The sequence below is a fragment of the Acipenser ruthenus genome, chromosome 21, assembly GCF_902713425.1.
Source record: "Acipenser ruthenus chromosome 21, fAciRut3.2 maternal haplotype, whole genome shotgun sequence".
Lineage (NCBI taxonomy): Eukaryota > Metazoa > Chordata > Actinopteri > Acipenseriformes > Acipenseridae > Acipenser > Acipenser ruthenus.
Window position 1 is genome coordinate 2,652,961 of NC_081209.1, and position 15,543 is coordinate 2,668,503.

The 15,543-nt window shown below is 47.6% G+C and overlaps 1 protein-coding gene across 2 annotated transcripts in view; it reads left to right on the forward strand.

Moving 5' to 3' along the window:
- Window positions 1–15,543, forward strand: part of LOC117963071 (beta-adrenergic receptor kinase 2) — a 57,510-nt gene that overhangs the window by 35,644 nt on the left and 6,323 nt on the right. For both annotated transcript variants that reach the window (XM_058994295.1, XM_034901570.2), the window contains 17 exons: window positions 1,231–1,304; window positions 4,037–4,138; window positions 4,434–4,508; window positions 5,704–5,765; window positions 6,044–6,095; window positions 7,992–8,083; window positions 8,245–8,344; window positions 8,968–9,046; window positions 9,280–9,410; window positions 9,789–9,883; window positions 10,035–10,142; window positions 11,308–11,374; window positions 11,655–11,755; window positions 12,243–12,309; window positions 12,517–12,612; window positions 12,694–12,856; window positions 13,126–13,262. In XM_058994295.1, coding sequence (XP_058850278.1) covers window positions 1,231–1,304; window positions 4,037–4,138; window positions 4,434–4,508; window positions 5,704–5,765; window positions 6,044–6,095; window positions 7,992–8,083; window positions 8,245–8,344; window positions 8,968–9,046; window positions 9,280–9,410; window positions 9,789–9,883; window positions 10,035–10,142; window positions 11,308–11,374; window positions 11,655–11,755; window positions 12,243–12,309; window positions 12,517–12,612; window positions 12,694–12,856; window positions 13,126–13,262 — 1,601 coding nt within the window. The remainder of the gene's footprint in view (window positions 1–1,230; window positions 1,305–4,036; window positions 4,139–4,433; window positions 4,509–5,703; window positions 5,766–6,043; window positions 6,096–7,991; window positions 8,084–8,244; window positions 8,345–8,967; window positions 9,047–9,279; window positions 9,411–9,788; window positions 9,884–10,034; window positions 10,143–11,307; window positions 11,375–11,654; window positions 11,756–12,242; window positions 12,310–12,516; window positions 12,613–12,693; window positions 12,857–13,125; window positions 13,263–15,543) is intronic.

Genomic DNA, 15,543 nt, shown 5'->3' on the forward strand with positions numbered 1-15,543 from the left:
ATCACAGATTTCTGAAGAACACTGTTAGGATGGCAGCTCTTCCATCTTCCCAACATTCAGTTTATGCATGCATGCTAGGCTAGCTTTTGTTTTTTATACCGCGAGTGCCCTCTTCGATCAGCGAGGACTGACGCGTTATTCAAAGGAGCCTCTGTGTGCGTCCTGCTTTTCTTTCTTTATTTTTTTTTTCACTGCTGGAGATTTATTTGGCCCTTTTGAATTCCACTTGACCACCCAAAGTGCTGCTCACGAGAAGACGTCAATGTAACGGCTTGGCTTGCAGAGCGGGGCGCATCATACAAGCAAACATTCTTCTGGACGGATGACGATACAAAGGAATTTGATGAAGCTTTTAAAAACAAATCCTTGTTCTTTAAACCTTGCTCTCTTCGCTCTGTGTAGTCAACTAGGTCAGCTTGCCCGTGCTACAGACTGACACGACTTCAAGGGATCCTGCATGCAGAGGAGAGTTTGATTAGCAGGGCTTTTATCATTCAGCTTTGTGTGTATTATTGTTGTTATTATTCCAGATTAAAAAAATAACGGCAGAGAGAGACTCTTGCTGTGGCTGGTATAGCGCCCTCTACAGCTGACTGCGGGTGAGGATGAGAGCAGGGTGTGTCACGCTGTGCCAAGTAAACAGCTTTAATGTGTTGGCTGGGTTTCTCCTGTGTATTCAGATACCTCATTACCTGCAATTGAAACATCTGCTCCCTGCTACCTAATGTCAACATCACAGCCTGCGTGTGTGTAGTGGGGGGGCTGCTGACCTGCATTGTCCCAGTGTGTCTCATGGGCTGGGTCTTGCATTGTCAGGATGTGGTGCGTCCCATAATAACAACTGTAGGAGCTGCTCATTAATCTTCTGATGGATTAAATTGAAGTTGTTTGTTAAGTGAAATATGACGAGGCTCGTCCCTTTCACTGATTCATTGTTCGCTCTGAGTGATTCAGCACTGTGGTTGGTAAACTAATACTGCTGCTGGAGCAAGTACAATTCATTATATATATAGATATATGAACAAAGCATCTCAATAGAGGCTACACCTGAAAAGCTGGATATTATTTTTTGATTGATTGTTGGTGCACCTGAATTTAGGGTCAGTATTGGGGGACAGAGGGAGCTCCTGATGTTTGTCACTCCTCCACACTGAGTCTGTCTGGAGCCTGTGTTCGAACCCAGGACCTTCCTACTGATTTGTGTGTGACGTGGTTTTCTTTCTCTCCCAGGGTTCCTGCTCTTCAAAGATTACTGTATGACTGAGATTGACGAGGCGATCCCGCAGCTCAAGTTCTACGAGGAGGTAAGGACCTGAACCATGACCCCTGACCCCAAACCCTGCTGTACACAGACATTGTGTCATAGCTGACGAAAATCCTTCTGACTGTCAGTCTGCTATACGACCATAAACCATTCTGAGGATGACTGTCCTTCAATTACTTTGTGACTTGATTGAGTCTACCCTCATGAGAAAAAGAGACGGACACCTCAGTTCTAAACTAACAGACACTTCCAGAATAGTAACAGTGTGCTTGTGCTATACAAGGGAATGTAGGATGATTTACTCCACGTCCAGACTCTACAGGCGTTCATCCATTGCTATATGAAAAAGAACGCGAATGCAGTCCCAAGCGTGTCCTCTCCCCAACCCTTCTCATCGTTTCTTTTGAAGAATGAGAATTGGTACCCATTGGGGTTCATCTGTCTAAGCATCCATACTGTAGAAGCCCTCACCCTGCAGTCTGGAGCAGGGGCCTTGTGGACTGGGCTGCACTGGAGGAGCCACAGGCTGGAGAAGCTGGATATGGAAAGATTGATTATAATGTCAGCAGTCTGGCTGCACATCCAATAACAGCCTTGAGGAGACTCTGAGGGATCATCCACATGCAAACCCTGAAGGCGCTGGCTGTTGATTTGGGTCAATCAATGCTGTTTATTGACCCCAACAGGCTGGGACACGTGGGTGACTATCCACAGAGCTCCCCTTCACAGGCCAGTTCAGGAGAGGGGTGTTGGTGACGGTGGATCTGCACATGTCTGATCCCAGTCTTTGAGATGGGGTTGCTTTTCTCTGTGTGCTCTCACTGACGCTGTGCCTCCCTGTGAATATGGATGGCATTACATTGTAAATGAATAGGAGGTTGTGGAGTTTATTTTCCCAGCTTGACTCGACGGTGACGTTGGCTCAGTTCTGCTCAGCGAGGAGGTAAACACAAGCCACTCGCCCTGGAAACCGCAGCAGATCCTCGCTTCCATTCTCCTGCTAATCAACAACGCTCCCCAACGGCACGCGCTTGTGAGAGGCCTGAGCAGCATTCCCACCTCGGAGGAGACGAAAAGAAAGAGAGAGGGGAAAGGAGAAATCAAAAATACCTCCAATCCTCCAGCCCCACCTTGTCAGAACAAGGATCATTGTGTGCAACCTGCTTGTTCTCTGCCAGTGAGGGCTTATTGTTGCCTAACAACCACAGCGACCCTCCCCAGCGTCCTGCTCAGACACTGGCCGTCCCATGCTGGCAGGCGGAGTGGGGTCACCGCTGCTCGATGACATCACTGCCAAGCCAGTTACCATGGAGAGAGGAGGAGCGTGGCACAGAGAGACGAGAGAGATTTGAAAAGATTGAGATGGAGGAGAGCAGGGTGGAGATGAGAGGGAGGGAGATGGAGAGCGCCCCCACTTCAGTGCTGTGCAGCGTCTCCTAATAAGAGGCACTGACTCACACAGAGAGTGCTCACATTCACAGCGTAGCAGTTCACCGTGTCTGTGGGGAGAGTACTAATCATATCCTGGATTAATAACAACAACATCTGCCCACTTAATATAAAGCAAAAGAAGTAAAAGGGCACGCCAGGGTGTTTCTAGTGCTCGTTGCAGCAGTGCTAGCGGCTGCAGTCGTGTAAATGTTTAATAGTTCCTGAGCAGTGCTTTGGAGATGAGCAGCTCTGAGATGGATCATGTGAGCGGGCTAATATGATAGAATTGACCCCTCATCAATTCTAATGAATAGCTTTGACACGGCAGGGGAATCTCTCATCTGTAGTGGTGGCGGTTGTGATGGGGAGCCTTGCTCTGTTACTGCTTGTCAGGGAATAGATATCCACCTGGGAATCTCCAGAGGAGCACATTGATCCTGCTCCGTGACAGGAGTCTCGCTCGCTGGCCCCGAGCACTCAGCTCTGCACTTACTGATGGGAAAACAAACTGTAAGCAAGGAGGAAATACAACTTGACAAATGTGTAGCTGCTTGTCCACTTAATAACCTGACTATAGTACTCTCTCACTCACACACACACACACACACACACACACAGACACTCATCCCTGAAACATAAACAGCGTCGAAAAGCTCTGTCCCAAGACACATTTGTGTATGAATTAATAATGCGTATTTATTGCTAGAAATGACTTGCTGTGTGCAGTACAGGCAAGTTTCTGTCTGCACATATTTATACATCCCCCCCCCCCCCCACAAAGCTGCGATCCCTTTAAGAAAGTGTCTGTTTCTTGTCATTTCCACACCTTCCACCCTCCAGCTCCCACAGTCCACGGCCGCTGTTTTCAGTCTTGTCATCACAGTGCGCCGCTGGAGGAATAAAACTGCAGCATAGTGAATAAATCAAAATAAGCAGCAGCAGAAAAAGCAGATGAAACTGAAAGGAGAGTTCTGTGACTTTTACCCTGCAGGCACGGCAGACTACTACTGCACCCTGCACCTGGGCAATGCAAGATGATGTGCTCCTTCAACTGGGCATCTCGGGAACCGTTTGAGATCCAGACTTCATATTTTCAATGTTATGGAAAACGAACCATTCACCTTCAACATGGCTTGTGAACCAATACGGCTGCCATATTATAGTGTGACTATTTGGCTTTTTGGTTTCTGCATCATTTTGTACTTTCACTTCTGCAATTGACTAATGGAATTCAGCGTCCTACTGGGCTCTCGAGTGCCATGAGCTGAAATGCACAGGAATGTGTTTAAAAACGAATGCTATTCAAATCTATTCTTGATCGTTTCTTTTTTCTCCCCCCAGATAAAGGAATATGAGAAGCTGGACTCCGAAGAGGACCGTCTGTGTAGAAGCCGACAGATTTATGATAAATACATCATGAAAGAGTTGCTGTCCTGCTCCCATGTGAGTGCACTGTGGACTGGGATCACAGTCTGCATAGATAATAACAGCAGGTACAGCCTAGTGGTGAGAGAGGAGGACTGGGGGCCAGGAGATTCCGTGTGCCTTGACCACACACGCAACAGAAAGGGAGGCAGCATTCAGTAGCCGCTCAGACTTAGAAAGCCTGTGCGAACCTTTCTGTGAGCATCATTAGACATCAATGCAAACCAGTATACCTTGCAGTGTACAGGGCTGTAATACTGGGTTGCAGCATTGCCTCACTGCAGCCTTGTCGCTCTTGTGTTTTCTCTCTCAGCCCTTTTCAAAGAAAGCTGTAGACCATGTGCAAACTCACCTGGCCAAGAAGCAGGTGCCCCCCACGCTATTTCAGGTAAGCCCACCTGGTCACCTCTCCCTCAGACACATGGGAGTTTTACTTTAGTGCTGTTTGAAACAATGGCATCTAACTATACACGGGAGCTACTTTTGATATGTCAAGACATTTTCTTTGTGTTGTTTTGTGCTTGAGGCTTTGTAGGTTATGTTATGTATTCTCCTGCGGGAATGAAGGAGTTTCTTAAAAGATCTTCTGGTGATGAGGTCACGGACTTCACAATTAAAAATTTTCAACAAGAAACAAAAAAACAGGATAGCTCCTGAAAAACTGTTTAGGGGGGAAGGGAAACAGTACTGAAATAGTACCGAAATTACCATGGGTACAAAATTATGATTTTAAAGCTTTTTTCAAACATTGAATGTGTTGACACTAAAATGCCTTTTTTTTTTTTTTTTCTTGTCTGTACACAAGAGAGACCCTGTTGTGTGGCGGAAGAATGAAAAAGCAGTGCTGTGTTACAAGCAGCACCCTATATGGCAATGCTGATTGTGCAAGACGCAATCTTGTCGTCTCGCTGTCATCACTTCAGGCCACATGAGTAGACAATTTGAATAACATTCTGCAGTCAGGAAGAGATGTTGGCAGCCTACGAATCTATAAATAATCCAGAGACACAGAGAATAGAGACAGCCTTCAGAAAAACAGGAACTGCAACACTGGATGTATAGTCCGGATTACTCGCAATGCATTATAGCATTAGATTCAGTTCATTTACAGACACACACCAGCATTATAACAGCTAGCAGGGTCCTGCAACTCACAACACAAATAGAAATGGAAGTCTGTTTGTGGTGGTGGTGGTGGTGTTGTTCTTATTATTAACACAGTGTGTAGAAGACTGATGTCGTCCTCCCTGTTTATTCACAGAGCAGGGATAGCACAAGCAGTGCCAATCTGCTTTTACTGTACAGTAAAAAAGACTCTATGCAATCGAAAGTGGTACTGTGTTACCGTGGAGCTGGACTGTAGTGATGAAGCAGTTCAGTCTCTCATTGTGCAAAACTGTCAGGGTTGATCCCCAATCTCATTTCAGTGTGCGATTTGGAGCCCAGGTCTCCAGACGTGAAGAAGGGCTTGTGTGTTAACCTGCTGCCCCAGTTGCCCCGCTGCTGTTGAGTATCCAGGGTGTGTCCTCTCCCTGCTAGGAACCAGTCTGATTGCATTCTTCTTCTTGTCTTTCTCCCTGCAGCCATACATAGAAGAGATCTGTGACAGTCTACGGGGGAAGATATTTCAGAAGTTCATAGAGAGGTTTGTACAGGGCTAGTTCAAATGACTCTGTAATGTGTAAACCCTGCCTAACAAGCCATTGAGCATGGGGATCTTCTCTTTCATATTATTATTGTAGATCACACTATAATAATGATTGGAATTTCTTCTTCTTATTATTATTATTAGACTGTTGCAGTTCGCAGTGCACTTGATCACCCTGAGACTGCAGCCGAGGCTGGGAGTGAAAGGGTTACTAACCTGGGATCAGGTTTCAAAGACATCTCACCGAGTCTCCTCTCTTCTCGTTTTTCTTACAGTGACAAATTCACCCGCTTCTGCCAGTGGAAGAATGTAGAGCTAAACATCCATGTAAGTGAGGCTTCCCCCCCTCCTCCTGCAAGCTGTCAGCTGCAGTCCATGGGAACCACTGGCTAGCCGGGATGTAGTTTCAACCTTGTCCTCCTTGCCCTAGTTGTGTTTTCTATACATTTATAATTTGTAGTGTGATCCGATGGCGCACACTGAACAGCAGACGCACCCGAGGGCTTGAGAACTGTTTCTAGTGCAGTGAACAGCAGTGCAGATTCAAGAGTGATATTCACGTCCCGGTTTTAATTAAAACCTGGATTGCCGGTGGCCCCCGAGGGCTGGAGCTGCTGTAAGAAGCCAGGCTATAAAGCCACCCCTCCCTGTAGATTTCCTGTGTGGCCTGTCTTCTCATTGAGTTTATGTTTGGGAATTAATTGTGTTGGGCGGCGGTCCGTTTGGTGCGGTCTGCAGCATTAGCCAGCAAAGCCAGCTCTGGGGACAGCCATGTTTGATATTTCTATAGTCTGTATCCAGCTATAGCAGAACAAGAGCCTTTTACCTGTAGATGTGTTGTCCCCAAGCAGCTTGCAGAGATCCCAGGTGAAATCTGTGCCTGTACTGGGTCTTGCTACAGATCTGCACCATGTTATTAACATCCACCAAACAGGGTTTTAATTTAAACTATGATGAGACCAACCACGCAAGGAAGTGAGTAATACGCTTTATTAAAAATAGAACTCTTCAGCCAGACACTCGTGAATAATTTATTGCGGTACAGCAATAAAAACAAAATCAAATATCAGTAGAAATTTAACTCCCGCGCCCTCTTGTGAGATCAAATAACCAGGCTGAAACAAACAAACAAAAAAAAACAATCAACAATGAGCATTCGTGGACACAAGTGGCTGCGTGCAGAAGTAATTTAATTGAGCATGGAAGAGACGATGGGAGTCTTCACAGACAGCTGGCGCGCTGCTGTCAGTCCTGCTGAGGGTGTCAGCCTGGCTGTGTGCCCGACGCAATGGGCAGGGCAGGGCAGGGCGGATGAGAGAGAGACGCAGGAAAAATCAGATGTTAATTTAATGGAGCTCATGTTCCTGTCTTGTGAGAGACCCTGCTATTGAAATTGTCTCAACACATGGGGCTCCCAAGTGGCGCATCCATAAAGGCTCTCCGCATGGAGTGCAGGATGCGCCCTATAGCTTGGAGATCGCTGGTTTGAGTCCAGGTTATGCCATCGTCGATCGTTGGCAGGGTAATCCTCGGTTCACCGCGCACCAGCGACCCCTGTGGCCGATAGGGTGTCTGTGGGTCTGCAGTGGAGCCATTCAGAGCTGTGTTGTCCTCCAGCATTATGGGTTTGGTGGCTTCGCTGTAGACCTGCAGCGCGAAAAAAGACGGCTTGGCAGGACACGTTTCGGAGGACATGTGTGTCTGCCGCTGTTTCCCGAGAAAACCAGGGTAAAAATCATTGGCGACAACTTTATTTTTATTTTTATTTTTTTTAAATTGTCTCATCACAAATGCATAAGCAAACACAAGATTTAATTGTGCATACAGCAATATACTATTTCATGTTTCTTTACAATATTATTTAAGGAAGGCCTGCCCCCTTCCCCTGGCACTCTCCTTGTCATCTCTAAACAGCGTATTGAAATCACAATGAGCCATAATCTTAAAATAGCAAAACAGTATCACCCTGTAATTGGGGCACACTGTATTATATAAGTCTTGTTCACGTCCTATCCCTAACAAACTAGGGCAAAACAACAGAGCAGTGCTCCTCAGCCCCTGCACCTCAAGGTAGCTTTGAGATTTAAGCAGAGGGACTGTCACTGACAAATGCAGGACTCTGATCCCATGCTTCTGCAGGGACTGTGTTTCATTGCTGGTTCTACAGTATAGGGTGTTCCTGCTGTAGGTAATGATGGCGTTGCTGTTCTGTGTGTTTCCCAGTTAACGATGAACGACTTCAGCGTGCACCGGATCATTGGTCGAGGGGGCTTCGGGGAGGTGTATGGCTGCAGGAAAGCAGACACTGGAAAAATGTAAGTTTGTCTTCAGTTTATTAACATGCCATATAACACAGGAATTCCCATTGCATTGCAGTTAGAACAGAGTTTTACCTAGCTCTTCAGCCAAGTAACCCCAGTTTTTCAAGGCAGGGTTCAGGTTGCAGGCGCAGTGATGTGTGCTGTTGATTTTGCAGGTACGCCATGAAGTGTCTGGACAAGAAGAGGATCAAGATGAAGCAGGGCGAGACACTGGCTCTGAACGAGAGGATCATGCTGTCCCTCGTCAGCACAGGGGTGAGTGCAGGGACACGTGGATCTTAGGGTGTAACACTGGGGAAAGCCAGGCAAGCAGACTGGCAGACAGACAGACATACAGGCACAGGTAGACTGATAGATGGATAGACAGTTCAGTTGAAATATGTTGATCAGAAACACAGCAACCTGTATCCTGTATTACTAGCAAGGGGATAGGAGCTTCTCACTTTGCAGTTCCTGCGTGGGATCTCGGTGTGTTTAGAGCTTCACAGGCTTTCAGCACCGCTGCCATGCAGTGAGGGCAGTTAGAACAGACTGAGCATTAGCTGTGACCTCCATGGATCAGCCCTGGCAGGGCACTCTGCAGCATGCAGTGGATCTCATTGAACTACAGCAAGCTCCATGGACACGGACATCACTTCCAGTGCTTTGGCAGTTCGGTGGGTTAGGCAAGGGGTTCAAGTGGATACATGCCTCCAGTAAAAACAAGATCTTGTTGAAATGCATGCTGTTTTCACAAGTCTGTTTGCTAAATGCTCTGGATGTTTGAGATGCTGGAGTCCTGAGATTCCAGGCTGCTTGCTGTAGCTGGCCAGCTATGTTCTGTGGTGTAGAGTGTTTTGACCCTGACCGGCCTCTGCTCTTTCCCCCCTTCCTCCCAGGACTGCCCCTTCATCGTGTGCATGACCTACGCCTTCCACACGCCAGACAAGCTGTGCTTCATCCTCGACCTCATGAACGGTAAGACCCGGGGGGTCGGGGCAGCCTGTAGTAATCGCCGTTCTGTGATTCATCTTTACAGAAAACAGGGAATGCTTTACTGGAGATAATTAAAGGTACAACATGTTGTTTTGTTTCCTTTTTAAGGCTAGAAAATGCATCTTTGACTGTTTGTTTAAAAGCCCCAGGTCGCTGGGTCTCAGCCTGTGTGAGTGGCGGTGTCTGACTCCCTCTCCCTCTATGTTTGCTTGCAGGAGGAGACCTGCACTATCACCTGTCCCAGCACGGGGTCTTCTCTGAGAAGGAGATGAGGTTCTACGCAGCAGAGATCATCCTGGGGCTGGAGCACATGCACAACCGATTCGTGGTCTACCGGGACCTTAAGGCAAGTCCTGCTGACACCAAGCCTTCCTTCCTTCCTTCCTTCCTTCCTTCCTTCCTTCCTTCCTTCCTTCCTTCCTTGCTTCCTTGCTTCCTTGCTTCCTTCCTTCCTTCCTTGCTTCCTTCCTTGCTTCCTTCCTTGCTTCCTTGCTTCCTTCCTTCCTTCCTTCCTTCCTTCCTTCCTTCCTTCCTTATCAGATTAAACCCTGGGGTGCTCAGCAGTGGGCACAGTGTTGCAGCAAAGCGACATTTATATAATGCCTTTCATGATGAACCCCCCCTCAGGGTGCTCCTGCATCCATACTGTGATAATAATTATTATTAAAGAACTACTTTGAGTTTGTTCATTATTAAGTGAGTGCTGCTTTTCTGCCTCTTCCAGCCTGCGAACATCCTGTTGGACGAGCACGGTCACGTCAGGATATCTGACCTGGGTCTGGCCTGCGATTTCTCCAAGAAGAAGCCTCACGCCAGCGTGTGAGTACTGACCCTGCACCCTGTCCGCAGTGAAAGGAACACAAAGTGTTCCTCTGAATAAGAAGCTGCTGTGCTTTCGCTCCTGTTCTCTGAGGGAGTGTTACGGCGCTGGGTGAATGAGTAACCTTGCTTGTGTGTGTTCTGTTGGCAGCGGCACACACGGGTACATGGCTCCAGAGGTGCTCCAGAAAGGCACGGCCTACGACAGCAGCGCCGACTGGTTCTCACTCGGCTGCATGCTCTTCAAGCTGCTGCGAGGGTGAGTCGCTCCTGCTCCGATTCATTTCTCCCCTGTAGGCATGGCTTGCATGGGGGACATGTCCCCCACACATTACAGAAGTCCTAACACTTTGATTTGTCAATAATGTACTGGTATTATCACTAGTCAGTAAAGCAGTCTCCACAAAGACCCAGCGGAAACACCAATCAACTGAGTCAGCGTTGTGGCGCAATGCATTGTGGGAGAGCACACTTTTGAAACCAAAGTTATGTCACTGCCTCCCACCGATTGTGGCCATGCTGTTTTTTGGGTGGTTTAAGTACAAGCTAGTACATACTGTTCTGTAGTGCATGGTATACATTCAAGTCACAGCCTCCCAGTCTCTCAGCTCTAACCTCCTGGCCACGCTTTCATGCCCCTCCCAGTCCCTGGGAACAGTGTTGGCATGTTTGTTGGTTTTGATGTTTTCTTCTAAAGGGCAGTTGGGTCTGATCCAGGGGAGCAGTGTGGCGGGCTGGCTATGTCGCAGGCTTCCTCTGGGGGACGGCTCATTGATGTTGTAGGGCCTTGAAGTTTTGTTAAGAGCTAAAAGTCAGAGTCACTGGGCACATCAAAGCAGGAGAGCTGGGAGAGGGGAGGGGAGGGGTGGAGGTTGCTTGTGCAATAGAACCAGACTCTTTGTTGGTAGCCTGGCGGATTTAACCTCTTAATGTCCAAAGACCAGGAGCTACTCAAGGTGTCGTGATCGGCAGAGGTTTATACCACAAGCTGAATTAGGTACTAGTTAAAAATCACAGTGGACAAACAGCGGCACTGGTGGAATAAGACCCAGGAGTGAATGCAGGGTTCTTGTGATCAGGATTGAGATGCAGTAAGACCCAGGAGTGAATGCAGGGTTCTTGTGATCAGGATTGAGATGCAGTAAGACCCAGGAGTGAATGCAGGGTTCTTGTGATCAGGATTGAGATGCAGTAAGACCCAGGAGTGAATGCAGGGTTCTTGTGATCAGGATTGAGATGCATTAGCCTGCCTGTCACTGTCCCTGACTCTTCATGACCATCAAGCACAAAACAAGTCCCTAAGAGCAGCCATGCAGGAAGCTGTGGAGCCCAGGCAGCCTCCACTGAGCCTGGTTATCCTCCTGCAGTGTTCAGTGGAAATAAGAAGATAAATAACGTCTTGTGTTTCTGTGTTCCTCCTGCAGTCACAGTCCTTTCCGGCAGCACAAAACCAAAGACAAGCATGAGATTGACCGCATGACTCTCACAATGGTAAGGAAACTGTCCAGACCTGTTTTATTTTACTGTTATTTTTTCTTGCCTTTTAGCCCAGTATTAATAAATAATGCAATATTATTGAACGTCTCGTAGTGTGGGGTAGAGAGAATTGTCTACATTAAAGTGGATTTTGCGGATGCACTCTTTTGGATAAAGGGGTTCACCTGTACTTGATTTCCAGTTCAGTAGAATTGTGCGGGTCAGGCTAGTTAGTTATCAAGGCAGGTTTTGCTTTGGATAGTATTTGAAGCCGGTCCTGTGCTTTGCCCCTCAGAATGTGGAGCTGCCGGACTCGTTCTCCCCGGAGTTGAAGTCTCTGCTGGAGGGCCTCCTGCAGCGGGACGTGGCCAAGAGGCTGGGCTGCCTGGGCCGGGGGTGAGTCTGCCTGCACTGCGCTGATGAAGGGATGAGAGGGCAGCTTGACATCCTCACTGCCTTGCATCCAGGTGGCCTGGCTAAGTTTCCACACCCCTGAGTCTGCACCATTTGAACATTTCATTACAGAGCTGTGTCTCCTCACACGTTTTGGATCCAGATTTAGTATTCCAGATGTGTGTGTTTTTTTTATTGAGACACGTTTGATCTTGGGAATGCTTGATATGCACCATTTTGTTTAACAGTACATCCTCTTAAAACACACAACAACAAAGCCATTAGAAACCAGAAGACTGTAGTACATGGTAACTAAGTAGCACTGTCTGTAGCGCAGCACCCTCTGGTGCAGGGGAGGAGGATTACAGGCATTGCACTGCATTGCTGTTCCATGCATGTACTGGACGTGCAGCTTCCCCTTTTTCTTGTAAATACCGTACAGCCGCGTTTGGGGTTCAGACGTTGACGGGTCCTCTGTTGTCTCCTGCAGAGCCCATGAAGTGAAAGAGCATCCTTTCTTCAAAGGGATCGACTGGCAGCAAGTCTATTTACAGAAGGTGATCTCTTTATTTACCCTCTCATAAAATGTACTTCCTTACCTGCTTAATCATTTACCTCCAGTGTGTGTGTAAGGTGTGCCCTCCCTCTGCTGCAGTTCCTGTGTGTGTGTGTGTGTGTGTGTGTGTGTGTGTGTGTGTGTGTGTTGTGAGTTCTCTTCTCTGTGTTAATTGTTTGCCCTCTCTCTCTTTCTCTGTCTGCTCCAGTACCCTCCTCCCTTGATCCCACCCCGAGGAGAGGTGAACGCTGCTGATGCCTTCGACATCGGCTCCTTCGACGAGGAAGACACCAAAGGCATCAAGGTATCCAGCTCCCTCTCTCTGCCCCTTGTCCCCACACTCTCTTGTGTCCCCTCTGTCTCACTGTCTCTCTTTGTGTTCCAGCTGCTGGACAGCGATCAGGAGCTCTATAAGAACTTCCCACTGGTGATCTCGGAGCGCTGGCAGCAGGAAGTGGCGGAGACGGTGTACGAGGCAGTGAATGCTGACACAGAAAAGAACGAGGCGAGGAAGCGCGCCAAGAACAAGCAGCTGGGCCACGAGGAGGGTGAGTGCACTGCACACAGCGCCCTCTACCTCGCCGGATGGGGGTACTGCACCAGCCAGTGCTGCAGCCAATAGGAGCAGACGACACTGTTCCCTACGTGACTCGTGCGTGGGCAAGAGGACCGTCAACCTCAAAGAGCTTGTACCAAAAGGAAAGGGCGTGAACTGGACTGGATTTTTAGAAAGACGGTTCTATGCTGTTAACGAGACGACCGTGGTATTTGTGCTACGTTTCCGATGTGTTGAAAATGCCCTGTGTCCCCGCTCTAGATTACGCGCTGGGGAAGGACTGCATCATGCACGGCTACATGCTGAAGCTGGGAAACCCCTTCCTGACGCAGTGGCAGCGCCGATACTTCTACCTGTTCCCCAACCGCGTGGAGTGGAGGGGGGAGGGCGAGTCGCGGGTAAGTCAGCCTCACTCAGCACACAGTATAGTCCTCATTCCCATCTCTTAATAAGCAGATAAGCATGGAAGTAGGAGATTCGGCATGCTCACTCACTGGGGAGGGCAGAGCAGTTCACTGATCCCACCCCACCTGTCTCCATATCTCTCTCGCTCTCTCTCTGTCCCCAAGTCACTGCCCATTTATGTGTAAGTGTGTTCAAAACTTTTTGCATTCAGAAAAGTTCTCTAAAGACAGTATGTGTGTGTGCATGTCTCATCTCAGTTCTGAACACAGAATTAAGTTATCAACCCTCCGGGCTGCATTAAATAATAATAATGATCAGGCCGCTGTCTCATTCATGGTTTCAATACACTTTATCACTGGACATTACAAGCTCACCAGGAGTTTTTTTACTCTCCCCTGTTGCACTTTGAAAGCAGAGTGCAGTAAAACAACTAAACCCAATAGACCCCTCCCCAGACCCAGCTAGTGCATCCCTTCCCTGGCCAGGTGACCAGCCTGCTCCCTGAGGTCTGTGCTCGGGTTGACTGTCCGGTGGTGTAATCTCACCAGCTCCAGATCTTTGTGGATAATGTGTAGCTGAGAACTGTTGAGAATGAATGCGAGTGGTCTTGTTTCTATTTCTCTGTTTAGGAGCCCTGGATTATCTATAAAAAACGTAAACTGGTAAGGAGCTGTCGATGCAATAGCATTCTCACCAGGGCATGCTATAGCTGTGTACTGAGTGTGGGGATGTCTGCGGGGAGGGAGGGAGGGATACATGCTGGCTGTACATGTGTTCTGCAGTGTGGCCTCTGTGTTTCCCTGTCTGACTTGCACATTGTAAATCGGGAGGGAATTAGTGGAGGGCCCTCACACAGTGAGCTGTAGCTCATGTCAACGTGACCTGACTGAATTTGTGAGCCATCGAATCGTGAAATAACAAGGGGGCACTCTATACTGAAATAGAGCCAACTAGCGGATAGCATTAGCATTTCTGAAACAAGATTACAGATGAAATACTTGAAAGCTTAACTGCATTGCAGACTGTGCCAGTGGATCATTCTTTTCACATTGCCCGGTACATTATTATTCCAGTAGATCAGCTTGGTCTTAAAACGATAGAAAGTAAATTATACAGCTGACAGCTGGACGGCCTTCGAGTTGGAGAATGGTGATGTATTTAAATAGCATCGGTGTTTGAACAATAAATGCACAAAGCAATATGGACCCGAAGCCTGTTGGTAGAATGCTGTCACAGTAGGTCAGAGTAGTTGAGGATTGTGTTTGGAATCCCATCCCTTCCCAAACCCTGACATGTGTCCCCGTGTGAATGGTCCTTGTGGATAAGGATGCACTGCTGAGCAATCCAGTGCACTAGCCAGTACCTAGAGGAGCACTGCCACCTTGTGTGCACATTGCACCTTTGCAGCTGTTGAGTCTCGAGACGCTGAAATGATGTTACATGAAAAGATAAAGGCATGAGAGATGTTGTGATCTGCAGATTAGGAAGAGCTTGTGTAAGACGCTTGAACACATAATCAGCCCGCTCTGCAGATACCGGCATTCAGCCGCAAAACATGGGATTCTTGTGTTGCTTTAGTTTGCGTCATTGTTTTCATCTGATTTCTACTCTCAGTGCGTCTGTTTCCCCATCTCCCTGCTGTGGCCTGCTTTGTCCTCGTATCCCATCTTGCCCCAAAGGTGACCTGAATAAGTGATGAGTTTAAGATTGGTATCAGGGCAGCAGTAATCAGAATGCGTTTCAAAATGCAGTGTTACAATTGGCCTGCAGGTGGTGACCAATTGCTCTTGCGGCTGAACAAACAGATTTATGCCTTGCTTCCACTAGCCCACGGTTTCTTCAGTCCAATCCTCAGGTGAGTGCATGCAGTCCGGGTTTTTGTTTCAACCAGGGATGTATTCTAGGGAACATGGAAATCACTCTGAACAATTTAATTAAAAACGCAGATAGACATTTTAGTACAGTATGTTGTAACAGGTTGAAACCAAAACCCGGCCTGTGTCATGATCTGAGAATCAGGATTGGAGGAATGCTGTGTTAGGCAATGTATAGTTAGAGTACCATACCAGTGTTTGTGTGTCTCCATCTAAAGTGATACTGAAGGTGAACTGTACCAGTACTGGGCTAGTGTACACCATCTAGAACGATCTTCTCATGAGAGAAGACAGTAGTCAAAAATATAAATGAAATACAAAGCAACTACATTGTGACTCCTAAAACTGCCCCCCAAAAAATAAAAAATAAAATACATTCTTCAAGTGCATCAGTAAAAAG